The 23939-nt window shown below is 36.8% G+C and overlaps 1 protein-coding gene across 3 annotated transcripts in view; it reads left to right on the top strand.

Annotated features, from left to right (window-relative positions):
- Window positions 1-23939, top strand: part of shroom2a (shroom family member 2a) — a 55030-nt gene that overhangs the window by 5570 nt on the left and 25521 nt on the right. For all 3 annotated transcript variants that reach the window (XM_059571045.1, XM_059571046.1, XM_059571044.1), the window contains exon 2: window positions 17349-17497. In XM_059571045.1, coding sequence (XP_059427028.1) covers window positions 17349-17497 — 149 coding nt within the window. The remainder of the gene's footprint in view (window positions 1-17348; window positions 17498-23939) is intronic.

The raw sequence follows: 23939 nt of genomic DNA, 5'->3' as shown, positions 1-23939 counted from the left end.
TCAGTGTTGCACCCAACTTCACTTAAAGCTACCAAAGCTTACTGTATGTATGTATGTATGTATGTATGTGTATTCTGCTGATTAATGAGCCCTATAATGTATAAAGATGTTAAGGACTGAAACCAGGACCTTCTTGTGTGTAGTTGACTCCCCTCATATTGCAACATTAGTCGTGAATCCAGTTTGTTATTCTTGGCACATTGGTGTTTTTATCCGAACCTGCTGTTCTAGTACAAGTGCCATAGACAGAACAATTGAATGACCTTAATCAAGTATGCCCAAAAATCTGCCAATTGGGTGTGGAGCACCAAGGGCTGGGCGATATTGCCTAAAAAAAAAAAATCCCTGCATAACCTAAATTTCCTCCAGAACTTTTTTGAGACTGAAAAGGTGAATCTCCTCTTTTAGAGGTTGTGGGATATATTCTCTCCGAAGTGAAAAGTTCATAATAAAAAATCTGTTGGCTTAGTGTATTCAGTGTTAATTTCTCGCATACTGTTTAGTCATCCTAAATAGTATAAGAGAAATTAATGTTATGGGAATTGAGGTAATTTCTACGATTTTAAAAATCTGTTAAACAATTATTTCTTTTTGCACTGGTCTTTGTTAAAGTACACATTTCATTATCGTGTTCTGGATTCCATCCAAACCTTGAGGCATACATCAAGTGACAGAACATATATGATAATGAAAAAATTATTTGATGGCAAGTGTTCAGAAAGAAGTTCAAAAGGTCTGTTTTGTGAGCTGACCGTTCCCTGAGATTTACATTTAATCCACAAAACGGAAAAAGATACAAGGTTGTAAACAAGGTAGTACAATTTAGGGAAAACTTTATCCCAGCTATAAAAGTAAAAAGTTTAATTTGAGGTGCTTTGTGGATTAGCCATTTATTTATTGAATTTCTTAGCTCGTTCTGTTTTTCAGTGGATTGTTTCACTACATTTCTCGAGATTCCTGAGGCAAACTGGCAGTGCCAGGAACAGCACAGGAATGTTGAAGCTTTGCTTGATTATCCAAATGTACTGAATTATCTTCAACAGCCTGAAGCCAGTTGGACTTGCATGATACAGCATCTGGGATACATTTAGATTGGATTAAAGGAACCTGGGCTAGTTCACTTTGCCTTTGACGTCTTGTATGTTAGGGATGAAAACCTTTTGTGGTTTCTCTAAATTTTTTAAATAGCCTAATTGACACGAAGTGAGGATGTTGTAACATGTTTTGTGACAGGCTATTTGTATACTTCTGTGAATTTCAGTAACTTTTAGGAAGAGGCATTTCACTTATCGTTACCTGAGAAATGTGGTCTGTTGCTAATTTTTATTTTTTATTTTTTTTTGAAAAAAGTCTCTTCCTTATCAAGGCTGCATTTATTTAATCAGAGATACAGTATAAAAAACAGTGATATTCTGTTTACTATTTTCATGGTTATGAAGTGCAAATTGGTAATGGCAAAGCTGAAGTTTCAGCAGCTTTACTACTCTAGTCTTCAGTGTCACATGATACTTCAGAAATCATTCTAATATGCTGATTTGCTGCTCAAGAAACATTACTTATTTGTATCAATGTTCAAAACACTTGTGCTGCTTGTGCATAATATAACAATGCAACATTTGTAAAATACTTTACCTCAGCTTGTCTTTACTGTCACTTTTGATCCGTTTAATTTAATGGATCTTTCAAAGATAGATTATTTATTTTTTTGTACATCTAGATGTATTTTCTGAAGATGAATGCTAGGTTGTTGCAATGTTGAGTTTTCAGAGCCATTACTTTTTACCTTATTCTTCCATACATTAGGTTATGGCTAATTAAGGCTGCAGTAAGCAGCTTTATTTCTTCATAAAAATGGAACAAATTAAAATTCCCCTCATTCCTCAATATTTGCCAAAGGTCTTCATCGCATTTATTTTAAATCCTCTGTTTCAATAAACTAATAATCCTGTTTTACACTGCATGCATAGAGTGTAGCCTTTCACACGCTACCTGCGTTTGTTTTTCATTTTATGCATTCTTTCAACACAGAGACCCTAAAAGGGCAGCCTTTTAATGAGCTCTGGTAAACCTATTTGTCGACAACTGGATTCATCAGTTGACTGTCATGCCCCGACCCGTTCAGAGCAAATTTGCTGCGGACAACCCTTCACCCACATACTGAAAGCCATCAGAGGAAAAGTCTGTTAATGATAGTCTTTTCACATTAATAGTTTCACTTGAGGTGTGGTAAATTTAAAGCAGATTTCAGTATTTGTTTCAGAAGAGCTTGACTTTTAACTCAACAATACATGTCTGTTCATGTTCTGAGTAAGAATTATCAGGAAAGAGTATTTAACCTCACTTGCATGTTTTGAAGTATTTCAAGACCTTTGCTCTTATCTTTTCTGAGTGCTTGCTCAATGCAAAGACATATGCGCACACATCTATTGTTTAGACTGCACCAAACTCCCAAGGGCTGCTGTGAAAATGGTGTTTGTTTAAAGAAACACACCACTCTGTGTAAGCTGCCCTTAGATATGGAGACAACAATAATTTGTAGTCTGAAACGAAGATAGTACAACAGTTATGCAACATTTTATAAACCGCTTTAGATCTGGAAGTATTTTTCCCTTTTTCTATGGGCATTTAAAAATTTTGCAAGCCTTGAGCAACTTGATTCAAAATATTTAAATTTGCAATTTGGACGAATAAACTGAATAAAAAACAACAGTACAGTATAAAACTATTGACTGCAAGTTATTGATTGTAAACAAAAAAAAATGTTTAAAATACTTGTTCAAAAAAGTTTATTGCAATTTATTCAAACATATGCAGTTGTAGGAGTAGTTTAATGTTTTAGGGCGGAGACTCAGTTGCAACTTCTCTGATTGTATGATCTCTCGAAAGCAGTTATGGGTAGTGTATTTCTTTACAGAGAATTACATTTTAAAAAAATCACAGCTGATGTTAGATTATCTGTCTTGATAAGGTTATACATTATAACAGATAAATGACTCCTATCCCAATTCTGTCTTCTTGTGTCTAAATAAATTAACAAGAAATCAGTCTTTTAAAAAGCTACTAGTGAATTTAGGCATTGCAACATTATAATGTGCAGTACCAAAGATTGATATTCATTTTGAGATTTGCTTAAGATTACATTGATAATTTAGTGCTTTGAATGATTAAAGTGAGCGTTATATGATGATGGCACTAGTAGTAGTCTTGATGTAAAATTAGGCGAAATAATCATGCATATTTAAAGCTTTATATCCAATATGAGACAATAGATTCAATATAAAAAATACAAAAAATAAATGTAGTATATATAGGACTGAGATATTTTGCATCCCCAGTATGAATGAATCTCTTGATATTTTGAACATCCAGGGGTTGTCCATTTTCAAAACAAACTCAGTAATGCTCTTTAGTAGCATAGGAGGCCTCTCGATAAATTAAATGTGATTGCAGCAAACTTTTCTGGAAAATCTGTCTTCAGTCTTTATTTTGTTGCCTGGAGGGGCAAGAATTTAGATGCATTCCTGACGCTAAGCCACAAGGAGCTCATGCTCTTTTGTTTGTGTTAGGATACATTGTTCATTCAAAAAAGCTTAATCTGTACAGTTCAATACTTCTGTTGTAGCTGGAGTCCACTCAGATTCTTTAGTATACGATCAAGTTCAGCTGAAACAACAAAAAAGCCCTTAGTCATATTATTGTTCTGTGCAGGCTTAGTCCTGTTATAGCTCCCGGTGTGTATTATATGTACTCTCATTGTCAAGATTTGACAATAGCACCATTGTGAAGAGGTGATGTCTCATGGAAGAACATTTTTTTTTGAGTACTTTGTGTTTGTGTGTGTGTGTATTGAATGCAGCAGTATAGGCTGAAAAGTAGCTCTAAAGCTCAGTGCTCTGTCAGCGTAGAGCACAGGACACCAGTCAGCAGAACTCCCACATTCTTCCCTCATCTCACCCCACGCTTCAGACCCCACGCTGAGACGGCAAGGTCATGGAACTTTTTTCAAGCTTTTGAAAAATTCTTTGGAAATACCACCAGGTTGATGGAGCTGTAGGGGTGCCATTAGCACATAAAACATTGCCAATGTATTTCAATAGTACTCCAAGTCGATACTATGATTATGATACATGTTGGAAAATGCCATGATATTGCTTTGACAAATGTACTCGCATAAAATACCACAGGAAAGGGCTGGATGCTACTTTTATTTTTTTTATTTTTTTGCAGGAAAATATTTATTGGGAAAAAACTAAGCCAAGATATTGATACACTTGAGAAATTGTCTTTTACGTCGCTGTGGATGAATTTTAGGCCACTTTCTTTGCAGAATTGTTTTAATTCTGCCACATTGGAGAGTTTTCAAGCACGACAGAACTGTTTAAGGTCATGCCAAAGAATCTCAATCAGATTTTAGTCCGGACTTTGACTTGGCCACTCCAAAACCTTAATTTTGTTTTCCTTGAGCCATTCAGAGATCGAGTTCCGGATCATTGTCCTGCTGCATAACCTAAGTGCGCTTGAGCTTGAGTGCTGGCTGGACAATCTCCTTCAGGATTTACTGATGGAGTACAGAATTCATGGTTCCATCAATTATGGCAAGTCATCCAGGTCCTGAACATCACACTACCACCATCATGCTTGACTGTTGGTATGATTTTCTTATTATGAAATGCTATGTTGGTTTTATGACAGATGTAACAGGACACACACCTTCCCAAAAGTTCAACTTTTGTCTCATCAGTCCAAAGAATATTTTCCCGAAAGTCTTGGGGATAATCAAGATATTTTTTGGCAAGTGTGAGATGAGCCTTTGTGTTCTTTTTGGTTAACTGTGGCTTTTGCCTGGAAACTCTCATAGATGCCGTTTCTGCTCAGTCTCTTTCTTATTGTTGAATCATGAACACTGGCTTTAATTGACCGTGGTCTGCTGGAGTCGCAAAGCCTTAGAAATGGCTTTATAACCCTTTCCAGACTGAAACATGTTAACTATTTTATTTCTCATCTTTTCTTGAATTTCTTTAGATCGCAGCATGATGTGTTGCTCTTTAAGCATGCTTCACTTTGTCAGACAGGTTCTATTTAAGGGATTTCTTGATTCAGTAGGTCTGGCAGTAATCAAGCCGGGGTGTATCAGACTTAAAAAAATGAAATCCATTGTTTTAAAACTGCATTTTGTATTTACTTTCATTATCTTTATGTAATATTAAAATTTGTTTGTTGATCTGAATCTTTTAAGTGCGACAAATATACAAAACAAAACAAACAAAAAAAACAGGAAGGGGACAAAAACCTTTTCACGTTACTGTATAATGACAGTCTTCACAACACTCCACCAAAATAAAGGTTTGGTTTAACTTAAAGAAATTATGACAAATGTATGACTATTATTGCTATTAGTGGACTTTAAAAAAAAAAAAAAAAAAAATTTATGTCTTCTGTACGTCTGATATAGACGTTCCCAGATCCTCCTTACAAGGTTCTGTGACTTTATTTCTGTCAGGCATCTAGAGATGCTCTTATTGAGAATTGACAGAGGTTTAAATGTTGATACTTGATTCATTTGAAGTCACCATTGTGGTGGAAAGTGTTTGGTTTAGTTGGGATCTTGGTCCAGTTACTTCTTGTGTTAGCTTGTCTCTTGCTGCTGTAACAGTGTATTTTAAAATGTCTATATATAATGTATATATGTATGTCTAAGAAAGTAGTTAAGGGTCCTATAAATGTTGTACAGTTACTGAAACAGAATAAAATTATTCATAATTTGCGAAATTGGCTTTTGAATTTAATAAAAAAAAAAAAACAGTGAATTGAATAGAATTGTTAATTGAAATGTAATCCTGGACTAAGACTGGGTATCGTTTGAAATGTATTTATTCTGATACTGATTGTTTTCAATTCCCAGTTTCAATTCCAAATGTGATAAAAATAAAAGAAAAAAAATTTGTTAAATCAAAGTGTATCGTACCTCTTTTTCAATATGTTAGCTCATCACAAATATTATATTTAGCTTTTTCGGCTTCTGATTGCAAGTGTAGCTGAACCCAAACTTTGGAGCGCTTAGATTTACAAGCAAGGTCCTGGCAGATCCCTAGGTCGGGTCCTCAAAGATGTATAAAGATATCTTATATATATATATATATATATATATAAACGCTCACATGAACTGACAGGTGGAATCAAAATATACATTTTACAAGAAGTATCCGATTCTGGAATTGGATTCAATTTTTGATTCCCAACCTACCCTGGATCACACAACAACAATACATTACCAACAATTGTATGGTGCAAAATTATAGATTTTTCTTTCCATCATTATCATTAGGATATTAAGTAAAGATCATGCTCCATGAAGATATTGTGTAAATTTCCTACCGTAAATATATCAAAACATAATTTTTGATAAGTAATTTGCATGGCTAAGAACTTCATTTGGACAACTTTAAAAGAGATTTTCTCTATATTTTGATTCTTTTTGCACCCTCCGATTCTAGATTTTCAAATACTGTATCTCTGCCAAATTTATTTATTCAGCTTTCAGATGATTTATAAATCTCCTTATGTTATGACTGGTTTTGTGGTCCAGGGTCATAAATAGTTATGTATTTATTAAAATAACTTTTGAATGCACAACCATTGAATCAAATAGTTTTATACCCAATTTTTTTGGACTTTTACTATGGTAATACCATGGTATTCTATGACAAACCTTGAAGTACCAAGTAAGTGACATGTGAGTTTGTCAGTCAATGTTGTAGTACTCGAAACCATACTCCATTCCCAGTCCAAGAACTAAATTTTCATGGTCTTGGGCCTAAAAAAAAAAAGTTTGGTTCCGGTTGGTTGTCAGTTGAGGTCATGGGTCGGTAGGGATTTTTTTTTTTATTATTTATTTATTTTTTTTTCTCCAGTGGCAGTTTTACACACACACACGTGCGCTGATTTTAAATGTGTGTACCGGTACTTTTTTCTACTAAAAACCAGACATCTCAAGCAATGTTTAATCTAATATCTTTAATAGTATTAACCTAAATACAAATCTTCTCAGAAAATCTTCAAAATAAAATGTAACAATTCAAACCGTTGAACTTAAGGAAACTTATGGCAGCCATTGACTCTGCTCACTTTTGCTTCCCGTATGGTCTGGCCACAATGTGCTTCTTGCCAGCTTCAATACAAACTTGGCAGCAGGGTAAGACAGTTTTGAATTTTTCCAACAGTGATGGCAAGGTGTTGCCTTGAGGCTCACCACAGTGTGCACATAGATCTTGCCTCCCAAAAGATGCACGGTAGTAGGCCAGCTCTATGGGATCCCCACATGAGAGAGCCAGCCTGACCTGGACAGTTGATGCAAGAACATGTTTTGGCTCCAGGATGTGACTGCCACAGGTATAGTCCATGCTGTCATCGGACAGTGCCTCTGCTAGTATGGCCTGGTGGCGAGAGGAGAGGAGCCGCATTGAGTAGATAACTCGTGGTTTGGAACATTCCATGCAGTTGACTACTGCACGTGCATGTTGGCCAGTAAACAGTCCAGACTCTTTCTGCTGCTTCTCCAGTGCATCCGACATGAAAAAGTCAACACACACAGCATGCTTGTTCTTGTGGGACTGTTGGGCAGAAGGTCGATGAGTGTCAACTGTGTCTTTGCCCATAACCTCAGCCAGAGTCAAGTAATGGTCACCTATTTCAAAATAGCACAACACAAACATTCATTTAAGTAATTTGGTTTCAGCTGTGGGCGTATTGAATATGTAAACAGGTGTATATTAAGCTAAAGCATGTTAAGTGGATAATCCACAAAGTTGGCTTACTTTACAGTGCATTGAATGTTAAAGTAAAATTCTTACCAGAAGCATCAGTTATTGGATCAGGAAGCCAGATCATCCTTTCAGGCGGGAGGACTGGTACTGAACAGCATTCGGTGTCATCACATTTGCGTAGCTGAAGGAAAAAAAAAAGACTTATTCAGCTATATTGCATTTTTCATACAGGAAGTTCTTTACATCCAACATATAATAAAATAAACATTACGAGTTATATAGAAAAACACAGGGAAAATACCTGAAACAGATACTGGCGTTGCCGGCAGTGTTTCTGCATCCACTCAGTGAATGCTGGATCCTTGTCTGCTTGTTGCTTGGTCACTGTTGCAGGATCGATTGCTGGAAAGAGTGTGGGGATAACCTGCATGACAGAATCTTCCTCTGCATCTGTGACCGCATCTATGATCTGGATTGGCTCTCCCTTTAACGACAGCCGACTGTAGCGTCCTGCCACTGTGTCCAGCACTGACGCAACTGAAGTGCTCCAAGCCTCAGCAAGCTGCGGGTTTTTCTCGCCAGCTTTGCGGATCTCTGCCATAGAACCGCACCTCTTCAGCAGGTTTTCCATGTCCTCTGTTGTCTTGTCTCTCTCCAATGCACAGTTCTGCAGGCCAATGTTGAGTATAGCCATCACTCTCTCAACTGGATTCTGCCAGCTCTGGCCAGGAGTTGCTCTGCAGGCAATGAGCATGTCCAGTTTTAGCATCTTAAATATAGCGATCAGACTGAGCTGAACTTTGACCAGTAGGGTGCGATGTTCTGTTCCACCATCACTGTACTTGACATGGATTGGTTTCCACCCTGAAGGGTCTTCCTGTGCCAGCCTTACTGTTGCTGCTGCATTTCTGTATGCTGTAGACTTTTGGAAGACGGATTCCTGTACCATGATCTTTACCTTGCCACTGTACCATGAACCCTCTGGCTGAGTAGGGACATTGGGTTGCATGTATACTGTGGATGTGATGGATCCTTTGTTGGTCATGTCATGGTCCAGTGCTGCTAGTTGGCTGGTTGAAGGCGCAATTGAGTGTCGACCTCGGACACCATTGGACATAGGCTCCCCTGGTTCTCCAACCGGAATCTTGGCCTTATCGTCGATGAATAAGACAAATATGTCTGAATGCAGCTGATACATGTGTAGACGCAAGAACTTGAAGAGTGCAGCACAGAAGTGTGCATCAGGGTGAGATGCTCGGAGCTGTCTTCGCTGGATCTTGTACTTGAGTTCAAAGCGTGAAGTGAAGTTCAAGGCTCTGCGGTTGTAGGGATTCTGTGGTGCAAATTGCAATCTCACAAGGGCTTTGCTGGGCACCTTGGTTCCTTCTGGACATTTGGACTTCACCTGTTTAATGAGATCCTCTAGCGACAACCACTCTGACAGGTGAGCAGTGCCATGTCTCCGATCATCTGCTGCAGTGACTTCATTGACTGCTTCTTCCATCTTAGAGAAGAATTCCTCAAAGTTGTCACCAGGACGACCACTGTTAAGGGTGCGCAAGTCGACAATAATGCCAGGCTCTCCCAGGAGAGCCACTTGGATGCGCTGATTCATAAGAGGATTCGATGGGGCTGAAGAATCATGGGAGATTTCCTGATAGATTGCCTCTATAATACTTGGTGTCACCCTAGCCACGTTCGCTACCTTCTTCTTGAATTCCTTCTTCATGTATCTGGTGTGGTACTGTGGGAGAAATGGCTGCAGAGAACTGACAACTCGAGTGGTCTGGTTCAGTTGCTCGTCCTGTGTTCTGGTCCTTTCCACTTTCCACAGAAAAGTGATTCCAGTCTTGCTGCCCCCAGGTTGGTATTTCAGCACATCGACATGTACAGACAACTGAATTCTGTTGATGAAGTCAAATCTGTGCCATGAACTTGCAAACGGTTCCTGCAGGTGTACGGTCTCATCCAGGAGCACAGGCGTTAGAGGATCTGTTTGACACATAACATTGTCCAGCAACTGGTACCTTGCAGCCACCTCAAGGGTGTTTTTGTGGTGTGTCACGGAAATGTTTTCAGATACAACTCTGACAGGTTTACTTGAGCTATGATTTGCAGATGTAGTATCACTCTTCCTCCCCAGGTACTCCACATAGTTGCGAAGGCAGGTGGCAAGACTGAAAAGGTCCTCCTTCAGTGCTCTCCGAGCATCAGTTGAGGACATATATGGTCGTTCACACAAAGACAACAGGGCTTGGTAGTGACTCTTCAGAAATGGAGCACACATGGGTTGCTCCTTCATTTTCTTTCTCTTCACTTCATTGTAGCCTTCAAAGCTCCAGCATGATGGAACAGGAATCACATCTCTGTCATGGTGAGAAGCATCACGTATCACAGTGTGCTGGTTTGTGATGTACCAAAGGCAATTTGTTAGTGTCTGAAAATACAAAGAAACAAAATGGTGTCATGAAATTAATATTAAAGCTGTTTTTTTTTTTTATATGACTATTTTATACATTTTATACTGTAGACCTAGAAGGATCAGATTTAGATGGGGTTATCTCAGAAATTTTGTTTATATATTTCAGAATCTCAGAATCAGCTAAATGTTCCACATTGAAACTTTAGGCTTGGCTGATGTTGAACAGGTGTAGTGCATAGAGATATAACCCAGCACTTGCATATCACAGAAAAATTACAAGCAATCACATTTGTTTGAGAGTCTCTTGAGAGGTACAAGTATGACTGCATTGCTCTATATAATTTCAATACAACCAAAGTGAGTTGGTAGATTAAATACATATTTTATTTGTATTTATTTGCTGATTTATACTAGGGCTGTGCGATATTGAAGAAAAATGTGATATCTTGCTAAATAATGCGATATTCAATTTGCAATACGATAATGCTGTAAGTGTGTAATAAACAAATTATGTTTCAAATATATTTAAAATGATATAACCTACATGTGTTTTACATTCTTTTTGTGATGAGAAAACATCCCTACAACTTCTGAAAGTGAACATCAGTGTTTTAGGTTATCCTACATTTGGTTTATTAAACAACAGAAACTGAATAATCACATGTAAAAAATAAAACACTGCTAAGTTTTCACTGTATGAATTAAATACTAATTCTTATTAAAGCTACAAATGTTGTTTAGCCAGGAGCAGTGAGTGATTTTTTTTTCTTTTGTTCATGAGTCATGACTGCCAGTTATTGCAAGCTGTTGCGATATGCATATTGCACAGCCCTAATTTATACTGCTGCTGTACAAAAATTTGGGACAATTTTTTAATGTTTTAAAGATTTATTTGGTCAAAAACTGTAACAGTAAATTGCAACACAAACAGTAATATTATAATTCAAAATTACTGTTCTATAAAAAAATTAAATGCATATGATTCCTATGACAAGTCTTCAGTGTCACATAACCAAAGAAATCATTCTGCTGATTTGATGCATGTTTGAAGCCTATTCAAGTCTTCAAACATGCATAAATTGTTCTGCCACGCACTAGGACAGCTTTTATGGGGTCACGAGCTTTTGGCTATTCCTGTGGAAGTTCGCAACAGTTCTAGTCTCTCAGTTTTTAAATCTCGTCTTAAAACGTATCTGTTTAGGCAGGCTTTTATGTGATGTAATGTTTGTTGCTGTACTGGTTTGTTTTTTTCAAAAAAATATATTTTTTTTTTTAAATAAATCATGAAAGGCGCCTTTAAATAAAATATATTATTATTATTAAAATTGTGAACATGTAGCTTCTACTATTCTGCCTAACACAAAATTTTTTTTAATATTTTTTATATATGTAGCCTTTATGTGTAGGCCCTCTATGCATAGCCTACAAATTATGATATGAAAAATATCTTACGAGATCCTGTGGCTAAAGTAGAAAAGTGGAACTCTTTAACAAATGTCATAATACCATTAAAATATTATACTTCACTTACCATCAGCAAAAATGAGCCTTGGTTTGTGCTCTCTGGAAGAGAAAAGCCGACTCCCCGGGTCCGCAGGCTCCCCAGAATGGCATTGTTCAGCTCGTCTTTTCTGGTCTGTACAACTTTCGGCGGGGGCAAATGAGTATGTTGCTGCGCGCGAAACAGCATCTTGAATGCGGACGGAGTCGGGGTACTTTGAGCCGTGGAGGGCAGAGATTCTGGGTCTGAGGTGCACTTCAGTGCTAAATACCTGAATTGAAATAAGGACATCACACCACTGACAACCGAACCAAGCTGGTGAGTTGGTGTCGACACCACATCGCTTGCTAGGTCTGTCCATTTCTCAGCTCTGTCGACTTTGCCGGAAGCTGATACGAATCTACAAGAGCATTTTTTGACTTCTTGAAGCACGGTTTCAAATGTTTTTAAACCCAATTTTACAATTTTGGTTGACATGCTAGTGTTGCATGGGCAAATAATTATCACGTTACACATGTCCATCATTGCAAAAGAAAGAATAATATGTTGATATGGACTAGGCTAAAGTTACGCTACTGTATTTGATATTACTAATTTACGCGGGCGAATCAAACTTTTACGACAGTGATTCTGTATTCCCGTTTAAAGTCTGTTGTTGCCATAGACACGCAAAACGCACACACACACACAAAAAGCCTTCGCGGGAGTTTGACAGGCGATCTCCTAGTAGATTAACATGGAGGATTTGAACTTGAAAAACGAAGTGTACAGACATCTTTTTGTAGTCAAACAACATTCTTTGTTCATTTATGTGGTTTATTTGATTTTGATGCTATAAATTAACTAGAAGCAAGAGACGATCAGTTCGTTTTAACTGATGATCTAACTTACAGCGATCTGTTCGACACATTCAAGAGCCACAAAACGGTATTTATTGTTTACATTTCTTAAAAAAATGACCACATTTGAAAGGTGAAATAACCAAATGAGACTTTGTTTCATATTAAAAGTAAGCTGGTAATGTTAATGTCCTGTCTGTCAGCATGTTGTCAGTGCCCTCTCTGTTCCGCGATGTATTGTTGACCCCCCCCCCCCCCCCCCGTGTTTCTCTTAATGTTACGATTTCCAAACCTTAAGTTATAGCTCACTTTAGGAATTGAGATTTAAAGGGTTTTGATGCAATACTTAATGGTTTTTAACGGATTACTTAAGTGTAAAACAGCATTTAAAGGAAACTGTAATTTAATTAACGATGTGTGAAAGACCGTTCTTCCCCAGTCAAACCGGAACCAAACAAATTTTTTTTTTAGGCCTTGTCATGAACTCTAGAGCATTTGGACTTGATTTTGACTTAGACTGCATGGATGCGTTTTGAGGTCACGCATATACATGATAGAGAGAAGAAAATATCGGTCTTATTTCAATCTCACCTTTGCTTTTGCCTCACATTCCCATTAAATGACCCCCCCCCCCATCCCGTTGCTCCGGCGGTGTTTCTATACTTGTGTGGGTCTGATACCTCTCTAGTGAACATTTCCATTGTTTTAAGTCATTTATTCTCTCAGAATGGTGTGGAATGCCAGAGGGGGGCACCTACTGGAGTGCCTGTTTTACATTAACGTTTGAGGTTATTCTAGTGCTTCTTATTTCAGCATGCTTAAAGTTTTCCCTTGTTTTTATAAACTCTGAGGGGGGGCCCTTAAGTCCGGATGTCACAGAGTCCTGCTGCTGTTAAAATAATAAATGCATGGAAGACCACATACAACAAAGGAATAACTAAAATAGCCACATTTGGGCTTTCTTGACCATGCACATATATGCAGTAAGATGGTTTATTATAGGGTCGTCTGGTTATTGAATCTAACCACAGCTGCTGATAAAGCAAGCAAGAATAATCACTCAAGGTTTGTTGTCCATTTGAGATGACCTTCTAAAAATGTAATGTTACTATTACTAATAACACCGTATAACGATAAAAGTACATTCCTGTGTATGAATATTATCCCTCCAGAGAGGATCATGTTTAATTAGTAGACATACCTCGAAAGTAAATAATGAACAGCCATGAACAACTTTTTGGTAAAGGCTCAAATAGCAGATAACTGGCTTACTGGAAGTTAGAGCAGCATTACATATCATGTCAGGAATTTATTTTAGTTTAGACCAAACCCACAATTTGGCTACATGTTCCCTGAAATCCGTACTTTATGACAGAATATTTATGATTAACTCACTTTTAGCTTGGCTCTGGAGGTAAAGTGTTGATGTGGAAAGCTTATGACTAACCCCCCCCCCGATGCCTATTTAGAAAGGTGAACGTGCCTTTCTCATTTGGTCATTTAAGGGTAGAACACAACAAATAAGGTATTTGGTACTTGTCTATTTACAGTTGTTTAGGAAAAGCTTTAAGACTTTGTACACTCTAGTTTTTCAAATCGGATCTTTAGGACTGATTGTCCACACTGTCATTGTGCACGTTAAAATAAGATCTGTTTCTTTCATACAGTATGTGTACACTGCTTTCCATAGTTCTGTCTAGGAGAGGTGTGTGATGTTGTTTTAAAGATGTGTGAGGTGTCATTCACGTTGCAAAAAACAAACAAAACACGCCTTGAGAGTCCAAGCATTGACTGCAGAATGCAGTTAGAATGCCAGTGAAAATAGTTTCAAAGAAAATGCGGAGTAGATCGATTGCAACACAATGATGTGTTTCGTTACTGGATGAATTTGCATTTTTGAATCAGTGAATGATTCAATTACCCAATAATAAAGATGATCACATGCTTCATTTCTAAATGAATCAGATGGTTTGAACGAATTTAATTGTAAAATATAGCTTCAAGCAGCAATTACGGGGCCAAGCACTCCAGCGGACAGTTGAGGAGCTAAGCATGGCATGGAGCATCACACGAAGTGCAACAGTGAGCAATTAAACCAATTTTAGGATGATTGTAATTGAAATGGCAAAAAAACATAAATACAATCTCTAGTAGCATGATTACTTGGCTTATCAAGTTTGACCAATAGGTGGCGCTGTTATTAAATCAATTTGGTGTACTCTGTGTGAATTGTCAATGACACACACAAAGTTTGGTGTCAATATGCCAAAGCATTGCAGAGATACAGCCTCAAGTGTCATTTTGGCATTGTGCCTCAAATTCATCACTGTGGTATGCAAAAACGGTTTTGTCTATCGACACAAAATCCATAACATGTTGTCAGCACAGTCTGAAGATCATTTGATTCAAATTTGGTAAAAAATTGGACTTACAGTTGATGAGGAGTTTGAAAAAGTAGGTTTTCAACATAAATCAAAATGGCGGACCGGAAGTTCAGCTTAATATGGCATATTTGGTATCTATGTTGTCGGCATAAGCCAGGGAATATTTTGAGACCAGTTTCATTGCAATAGACTAATGCATGAAAAAGTTATTAGCATTTTTGTGAAGTGTAATTATTCATGGTTAATGAATGGTTTATAACTCTTGACCAATAGGTGGCACTGTTACCAAATTTATGTGGCATGGTCAGTGTGAGGTGGCGATGACACATACAAAGTTTGGTGCAAATATGTCAAAGTTTTGCAGAGATACAGCCTCAAATGGATTTTGGCACACTTCCAACAAATTCGTTGATGCGCTAAATGAGAACCATTTCGTATATCAACACGAAATCCATAACTTTTTGCCAGCATGGTCTGAAGATGATCCACGTCAAATTTGGTGAAAATCGGACTAACGGTCTAGGAGGAGTTCGAAAAAGTAGGTTTTCAACATTAATCAAAATGGCGGACAGGAAGTATGGGCAATTTTTGCATAATTGGTATCGTTACTCTTGGCATGACCCACAGAATATATGGAGACCATTTTCATTTCAATAGTCTAATTTATTCAAAAGTTATTAGCATTTTTGTGATATTTGATTATAACTCTTGACCACAAGGTGGCGCTGCCACCAAACTTTTTGAGTACCTTCAAGGCATGGAGCTGAATATTTTTGTAATTATTTTTAGTAATTATAATAGTAATTATTAATTATTTTAGTAATTATAATAGTACAATAATAAATGTAATTATTTTTAGTAATTATAATAGTAATTATTTTTGTAATTATTCATAAGATGCTGCGTTCAAAAAATACAGCATTTTAAAACATAATTCAAAATGGCAGACGCCTAAAATGGCTGACACGGGAAAATTGGATATCATCCGACTCAACATGACTCACTGAATCTAAAAAGACCAGTTGTGTGATTTTTGGCCAAACCGTTCAGAAGTTATAAGCCAAAATATGAATTTTTCATATCTCCTGACCACTAGGTGGCACTGCAGGTAGTCTCAGGTCATGGTTATTATAACACACACCAAGTTTGGTCTCAATTTACCAAACTGTTGCCGAGATATAGCCTCACATACATTCTGGCGTGCTTTTCCTCAAATTTGTTCACGTGTCCTTCGAGAACGGTTTTCGTGAAAATTGGACTAACCGTCTAGGACGAGTTCTAAAAAGTAGTTTTAGTTTTAGTAGAAAAAATTTTTTTGGAGTTAATTCGAATTGGCATGAGCCAAGGATTCAGAGGAAAAAATAATTTTCATTTCTGTCAACTATCAGTGACTACCTCTTGAAGCTCATCAAGAGAATGCCAAGAGTGTGCAAAGCAGTAATCAAAGCAAAAGGTGGCTACTTTGAAGAACCTAAAATATGACATATTTTCAGTTGTTTCACACATTTTTGTTATGTATATAATTCCATATATAATTCCACATGTGTTAATTCATAGTTTTGATGCCTTCAGTGTGAATCTACAATTTTCATAGTCATGAAAATAAAGAAAACTCTTTGAATGAAAAGGTGTGTCCAAACCTTTGGTCTGTACTGTATATATATATTTGTTATCTTTTATATACGTTTACGTTTTTATATACGTATATATACGTTTGTTATCTTCCCTAGAAAGAATGTGCAATATTAATATATATATATATTTATTTATTTATTTATATATTTAAATATATAAAATAATATTGCACATTCTTTCTAGGGAAGATAACAAACCAAAAATGGTATCTTTATCTATGCTAATGTCTATCGTGACATTGTGCCATGGTAATGAATAACATTAGCATTGTTGCGTTGCTGCATTTGTGTTTTGCACTAATCTTTTATATACAGTGTATTTGCATATACTATTTAAAAACAGGATGCTTCATTCATTATTAACTACACAAGGAAATATATGACAGTTTTTAGTGAAAAAAAAAATACAGCAAATATGTGACCATTCACACTAAAACCTAACCAGATTTTAAACCAAAAATCTATTTGGTTTGGACTGGGTGTGTTAAAAACCTGGGTGTGTTAAGACTTCCTCTTTTTATTTTTTGATGTTCATACTATAAACAACTTAACTGAATTTAGTTGGAAATGCCAAACCAGATTTTTGTTCCCTATCTGAACGAAGCGTAATCGCACTACATTGCCTGACAGTGGGTTGGTCTTTCACAAAAGATGAATGCTTGTCCAAATATTGTCATAGTTTGTTTAGTTTCAATCTCTCAACAAAAGGAGAGCTATTAGTATAGGTCTATTCATCTCTAGGTGATGTATGGTTGTGAAACAGAGAGATTTGATTGAGATTGAGTGTATTGTGTCTGTGTCACAGGTGGAAGAGGGCAGCAAGGCCGCAACCGCAAGACTGCAGGCTGGAGATGAACTCATCAACGTCAACAACATTCCTCTCAGCGGCTACAGACAAGAGGCCATCTGCCTAATCAAGGGCTCCTACAAGACTCTCAGCCTGGTGGTGAAAAGGTCATTTATATTAAACCTCACTATAATTTTTGGGCCCGATTTACACCTGAGATTAAGACCTGTCTATGGAATGGGATCATAAGTAGTCAAGCTACTTTCATCTAATATGCATCATATATATATATATATATATATATATATATATATATATATATATATATATATATATATATATATATAATTTTTTTTTTTTTTTTTTTTTTTAATGGAGGTTCTTTGATCATGCATCACTTCCTGCGTCAGCGTGTTATCGCACATAGATAATCAAGCACAGAAAGTTGACAGACTATTTCTTCCAGATTTTAATCTCACTGCAGATGGGACTCCGTTATTTTATTCAAGGCCCTATACTAACTGAACTTTTCAAAGCCATTTGGTTTAGAATCATTGTTTAAGCACAATGATTGATTGGCTGGTGATCAGTGTGGAGTAGCATTTACACCACAATTGTGATGTGTTTACATGCATGCTACGACTGAACGAGGTCACAAGGAAAGTAAGCGGCATTGAATGCTGCCCACTTGTGATCAGGTTGTCAGAAACAGATGTTAATGCTAGGTGTAAACAGGGTCTTTAACATTTCCTCCTCTCTGGTGTAAGATAAACGTGGTTGCTTACTGTTGTTGTTTTTGTGTCATATGTTAAAAGATGCGTTGAATATTTTGAGCAGGACTATTTGTGTTCCCATCAATATTGTATTGTTCTGTTAGGTAGAAACACCAACGAAATAAATTTACGTCACATGTGGGAAGTGAATGAGTTTAGCCTCTGGGGATTGGTGTTGTTTGCATCACTAGTTTATCTGACGCTGAGGGAGCCGTTGAATGCTTGACAGTCCAGTTCTGCCAGACTGCTGTTTTTTGAAAACTAACAAGCACACGATGTGAGATGTGAGAGGAATTGAAAACTAAAATAAAACATAATCTGTTTCAATTTTAATTTTCATTTCATCTGTATACTGAAAGTATATACTGGAGTTGTTACTACACACACACACACACAAACACACTTATATGTATATATAATTGCTAATCATTCCGTTTTTAAATACGAAGCATTGTACAGTCTTTGGAAATTAAAAGTAAAGGGATTCAGTCATGTTTGTAGTCAGTGTACATCAGACATTGTTTTAGCTCCAGTAACATTTCTAACTGAAACATTAAATAATGCATATTCTGAACTCATCCAACCTTCCAGTTTCTACTGAAGTAATCAAAAGCTAGCATTAAAGTGAACGGCCACTTTGTTTTCACTAACAACCCCACATGAAGTTTTTATCTGATGCAGTAGATTTGCATGCGGGCTGGAAGAGATGTTCTCAGGCAGTGGACACTGCGGGTACAGAGCGCGTGTCGACTCTGTCATGCAAATGAAGTGATTTGGTCCTGATTCACGTGGTCCGATTGTTATCAGCTTTTCTCACGACTTCTGCTCTTTTCCAACCCCAACCCTCAAGGTTTTCTCACCTTGAAAGCAGTGTATGCATATGTTTACAGCAACACTTACAACGTGATCTCTTGGTGAAAAATGAAATAAATGGATGATCAACAGTTTCAGGTTTTATTTGATCTTGTCTACAGTATATGGAATATTATTATTATTATGAAACGCATGTTAAACATGCATTTCATTAGCTCATTGCGGTTGAAGAGGAGCAGACTGGTCAGTCCACATCTTTGTGTGCCAAACACTGTCCTCTTTGTCTCAGCTTGGCCTATCTGGGAACACAGTGTGTTTGGTCGCATTACAGCATAACTGCTAAGCAAACGATGTCATCCAGAGAGAAAAACTGCTTGTGTTTATCTATTGGACAGAGCCATTACTGCAGGTGATAGAAGGTGATTCGAATTCTGTGTTAAGGTGACTTAAAAATCTATTGACGATTCACTGTACTTGATTTTTAATGAATGGGATTTGGCAGAGTTATGAATTTAAAGCTTGGTTTGAGTCAAACCAACCTCTTGTCAGTCATCAATGACATTTGGCTTTGGCATGTGCATTTTTTATAGGAGGAATGTTTATTGTAAATGCAAAATGAAATGGTGGATGTATAATGTTACTTTATATCAAAGGACTGAGTCACAGTTTCATATCTCCAACAGTGAAACGAATGTGCTCCGATTAGGCAATCAAGGATAAGTGGTTGACATTATTGAACAGACACGTAACTACTCTCAGCCTATTTAGCTGGATTAATGCATTCCAGTAGAGTAATAGCAGAAGAATGTTTCGCGATATGATGTTTGGATTTTTGATTCAAAAGAAACTTAAGCCTTCAAGTGGACAAAAATAGTTCATTATTTGTAACTGTGCATACATTTTCCTGCATTTTCCTGTGTCTATAGCAGATAAATTCATTGGGAAGTGAGTCAGAATTAGCACACAGATAGCAGATAACAAATCATTCTGGACCTCGGGGGAAGGTGGGGCATGCGTGGGCAGTCTGCAGACTTGTGTGTTTAACAAGAGGTGTGAATCTCATTCAGTTTGCCTTTGAATGGCTGTCTTTGTGGATAGCCTGATCTTTTAATCTCTTTTAAAGTTTTGGGATTCAAGAACCAAAGAAATATGATTTTGAATTTTTTAAATCATCAAAAAAACTGAAAAAAGCATCGTTTTCCACCAAAAATTTAAGTAGGTCAGTTTTTGGGTACTAGACAAAATGCATGAAAACACTGGTTTTTGGTACTAGATGAGGCTTGGTGTTTAACAGGTTTTGGTAAACGGACAGAACTCTTGTTGATGGACAAAATGCATATTTTCTGACAGGATCCAGTGCCTGAGTTTGGATCTAATATTCCTGATGTAGAGACTCGATCTAGGATTTTTGGCATTGTTGGCGCAATCTAGTGAACTGTATAATAAGAAATGCTTCCTAAATACCAAATCAGCATATTAAAATTATTATGGATCATGTGACATCTTTGCCATCATATGAATAAATTGCACTTTAAACTGTTATTTTAAGTTGGAGTAATATATAATATATATATATAAAATAAATATTTGAATCCCAGATTCGCAAAGTGGTCTTAGGCTTTTGAACCCCAATGTATAACATACAGTTAACAAATAATATGCGGTTACATTACTCCACCCTCATGTTGTTTTAAAAACCCGTTGAGGCATGTGTCATTGTCATAATTCTTTATAATTGCAAGACAAATTTGTCAGATATTTCGTCAGCCAGAGGAAGATCACTGGGTTGTGACCCTGAGCCCGGCATACCACGTGCCTCAATCTGTGGATTATGATAGAGCAGAGGGCAATGTATGGCTTTACAACAGTGAACTTTTTGAAAGAGATTGCATGTCTGAATAAGGCCTAAGCAAAATAAGTGTTTGACTGTGAAATGAGGAAATAGGAAGTTGTTGCTTATGTAGGCGGTACCTGTTTTGCATATTCTGACTTCATTTGAAACTATGAGGTCATGGTATGAGCCGGAGAGAGATTGTTTGGTTTGGGATGACCAAGGCACTGGACAAATAGAGAACAGCATTTATGGTGGAACAAGGCCATCTGTATGCCTAATTAGTACATCGTTCAGTGTCATAAGTTTAAAATCCATATTAAGAAATTAGTTATAATTTAAATTAAAGGTGCCCTCTGTGGTTTTTCCTTACTAAAATAATTTATACAAAGAAATGAAAACGTTTAAATGGGATCACATGAGAGTAAGACTCACACGGTGTTATTTTAGTGTAATTTATGTAGTATTATAATATTTATTAATATTTTAAATCAACTTTTATTTGTATATCTTCAGTTTTCATTTTAATTTTAGTTTGGTTTAGTATTTTTGTTATTTGATTTTGTCACTTTCACGAGTTTTTGTTTTTTAATATTAAGCTTTATTTTATTTTTGATTTAGATTTTTAGTCATTTTAGTATACTTCCACTTAAACTTATTTTATTTTAATTAGTTCCCAAGACTAAATTTCTAGTTTTTCATTTAATCTTTTATTTTCGCTTTAGCTTTATGTAAATGAACAAAAATGATTCCTGTCATCAGTTGTCATTATAGTTAACAGTGCTGTCAAATTAGTAGCCCAATAAAAGCTTTTTTCCCCCCCGAGTTCATGTGAGATCACATGACCAGCCCAGTGTTATTCACTTTTCACTGTTCCCATGTATTAATATAAACTTTTGCTTGCGTAATAAATTAATCATGGTAAACTTTGAATTTCTTCAAAGCTATTGATAACTAAAAACATTTTTTTATTGGTTTTGCATGATAGTGCTTGACATATCCAAATTACTAAATTCAACTTTATTTATTCATACTTTTGTGTTAATGTAACCACTTATTAACATAATAAAATATTGAGTATTACTGATAAACTACATGGTTTTTACACATTCCGATTGTTTATATGATGTTGTTCACTAATACAAGTGTTATATGTCACACACAGATTATTTAGATTAACTAACCTAAATAAACATGATTACTAAACTCTTAGGTGAATGAAATGCATCCTATGACACACTTAATATTGTCACAAATGCATGATGCACAGTTGAGTGTTTCTGTGAATGCCACTGTGCCCAGATGCCCCACTGAGTAGGTAATCTAACTACAGAGATATTGGGATTATGGTCAGTGTGATTAAAATGGGATTTGGAGTCTGTTGCTTGTGGATTAGATCATTCGTCCACACTTTTACAGACTGTCTTGTCTGGTGCTACATTAAGAGCAATATGACTCTGTAGTACTGTTACGTAAAAAGAGTGGAAAGTGTAATGCAAAATCGGTCTTCAGTCAATCAACACACACTTTCCAAATTATTTGGGCTTTTCAAAGTTTTATTTTGGTTTTAAAAATATTCAGTTTTCTATATAAATGCACAATCTGTTGTTCTTTCAAGAAATGGAGACTATTCTATAGCCCCTTTCACACTGCGATTCCGGCAAATATACGGGTAAAGTGTTCCGGCAATTGTTCCTGGGTTGCTAGATTTTGCACTTTCACACTGCCAGTGATTACCCGGAATATGTGTGTGCTTTCACACACAACCCGTAAAGGTCCCGTAACGACACGTGACATCAGGGCGTGACGTGTAATGTATGAGTCAAAAACGTTTATACTTTCACTGAAGCTGGTGAACGATCTCAGCGTCAGTGCGGAAAGTGAGGAACTAACTGATCTCTGCTTCATTACGGTTTACATATTTTTTTGTCGCGAACGTTGATCTTCCTTCAAAACAGCCGGTAAAAGAGTCGTGCGATAACGTGCGTCATCACTACGACACGGCATTAGATCTGGCTTTTGTTCACACAGCGCTCGTCCCGGGATTGAACCCGGCAATGTTACTAGGTCCCCGACCCGGGTTCAATGCCGGAATCAATCCCGGGACGTGTTTGCTTTCACACAGAAGGCGACCCGGCAATGTTCCGGCAATTTGCCGGGTCCGACGTGCAGTGTGAAAGGGGCTTATGAGTGTGTGTACTGATGTTTTAATCCAAAGCAGCAAACTGGATTTAACCCAGACTGAGATCGATGTGGATGGTTTAGATACACAAGAGGACAAATGCATAAGTCTCTAGTTCGAGACACCAATACCTTATAGGTTCTCAGCTGGCAGCGTCATTGAAAAGTACATGCCAAGCAGCATTTTCATCTGGGATGAAACCTTTTGTGCTGAGTTTCAAAGAAAAAGGCACATCTGGAACTGGTGAATAATAAGAAGCTATATTCAAAGGGGCAAAAGAACATTTTTAACTATAAATTATTAGAAAAGAGAGCATCAGAGATTGATAGTCTTTTGGAAGATCCCTACAAACCAATAATACAGATGTGCTACAAAAAAGCATCAGATAAACTAAAGATGAGATGATTGAATGTTTAAAATGCATGGTTTTGTTCACTGTTCACCATATTTCACAAGGTTGAAAAAAACATTGTTCTATTCAGAAATGTAAATATTGATTGTTTTGCTCAAGGAAAGAGTAAGCGATTCTTGAAAGTATTAATGAAAATAATGTTGTGAAAATGTCTGAAGTGACTTTTTGCACATGTTCCGCATGAATATTGTGGTTGTTGAATTTAGAAACAAACAGTGACATTACATACAGTCCTTGAAACAGACGAGAGGAGGCAGTGATGTGACAGAGGTGTGTCTGGAGTGGAGTTACTCAGTTGTGACTGAATCAAAGAAATCTTTTTGGTAGCTGCTATTGTTTTAGGAATGTCTGCTAACTGTCTCGTCTTGAAATGACCATGAATTCCCCTGTGAATCTATCAAAGAGGATGTGTATTGTGTCTGCGATTTAGATTCGGTCATTCTCATAAATGATCTTCTCACATGTGTATTCTGTGAAGATTTGGTGATCGTTTATTCACTATTCTCAGAAACTGTGATTGGAAAGAGACCTCAGGAGAGCAAGTTTAATTAGAGCGTTTTTTTTTTTTTTTTTGCTGTTTTCCGACTGTGACGTGTTT

The sequence above is a fragment of the Carassius carassius genome, chromosome 17, assembly GCF_963082965.1.
Source record: "Carassius carassius chromosome 17, fCarCar2.1, whole genome shotgun sequence".
NCBI classification, from domain to species: domain Eukaryota; kingdom Metazoa; phylum Chordata; class Actinopteri; order Cypriniformes; family Cyprinidae; genus Carassius; species Carassius carassius.
Note: the sequence above shows the minus strand (reverse complement) of the source record. Positions and strands in the feature narration are given on the sequence as shown.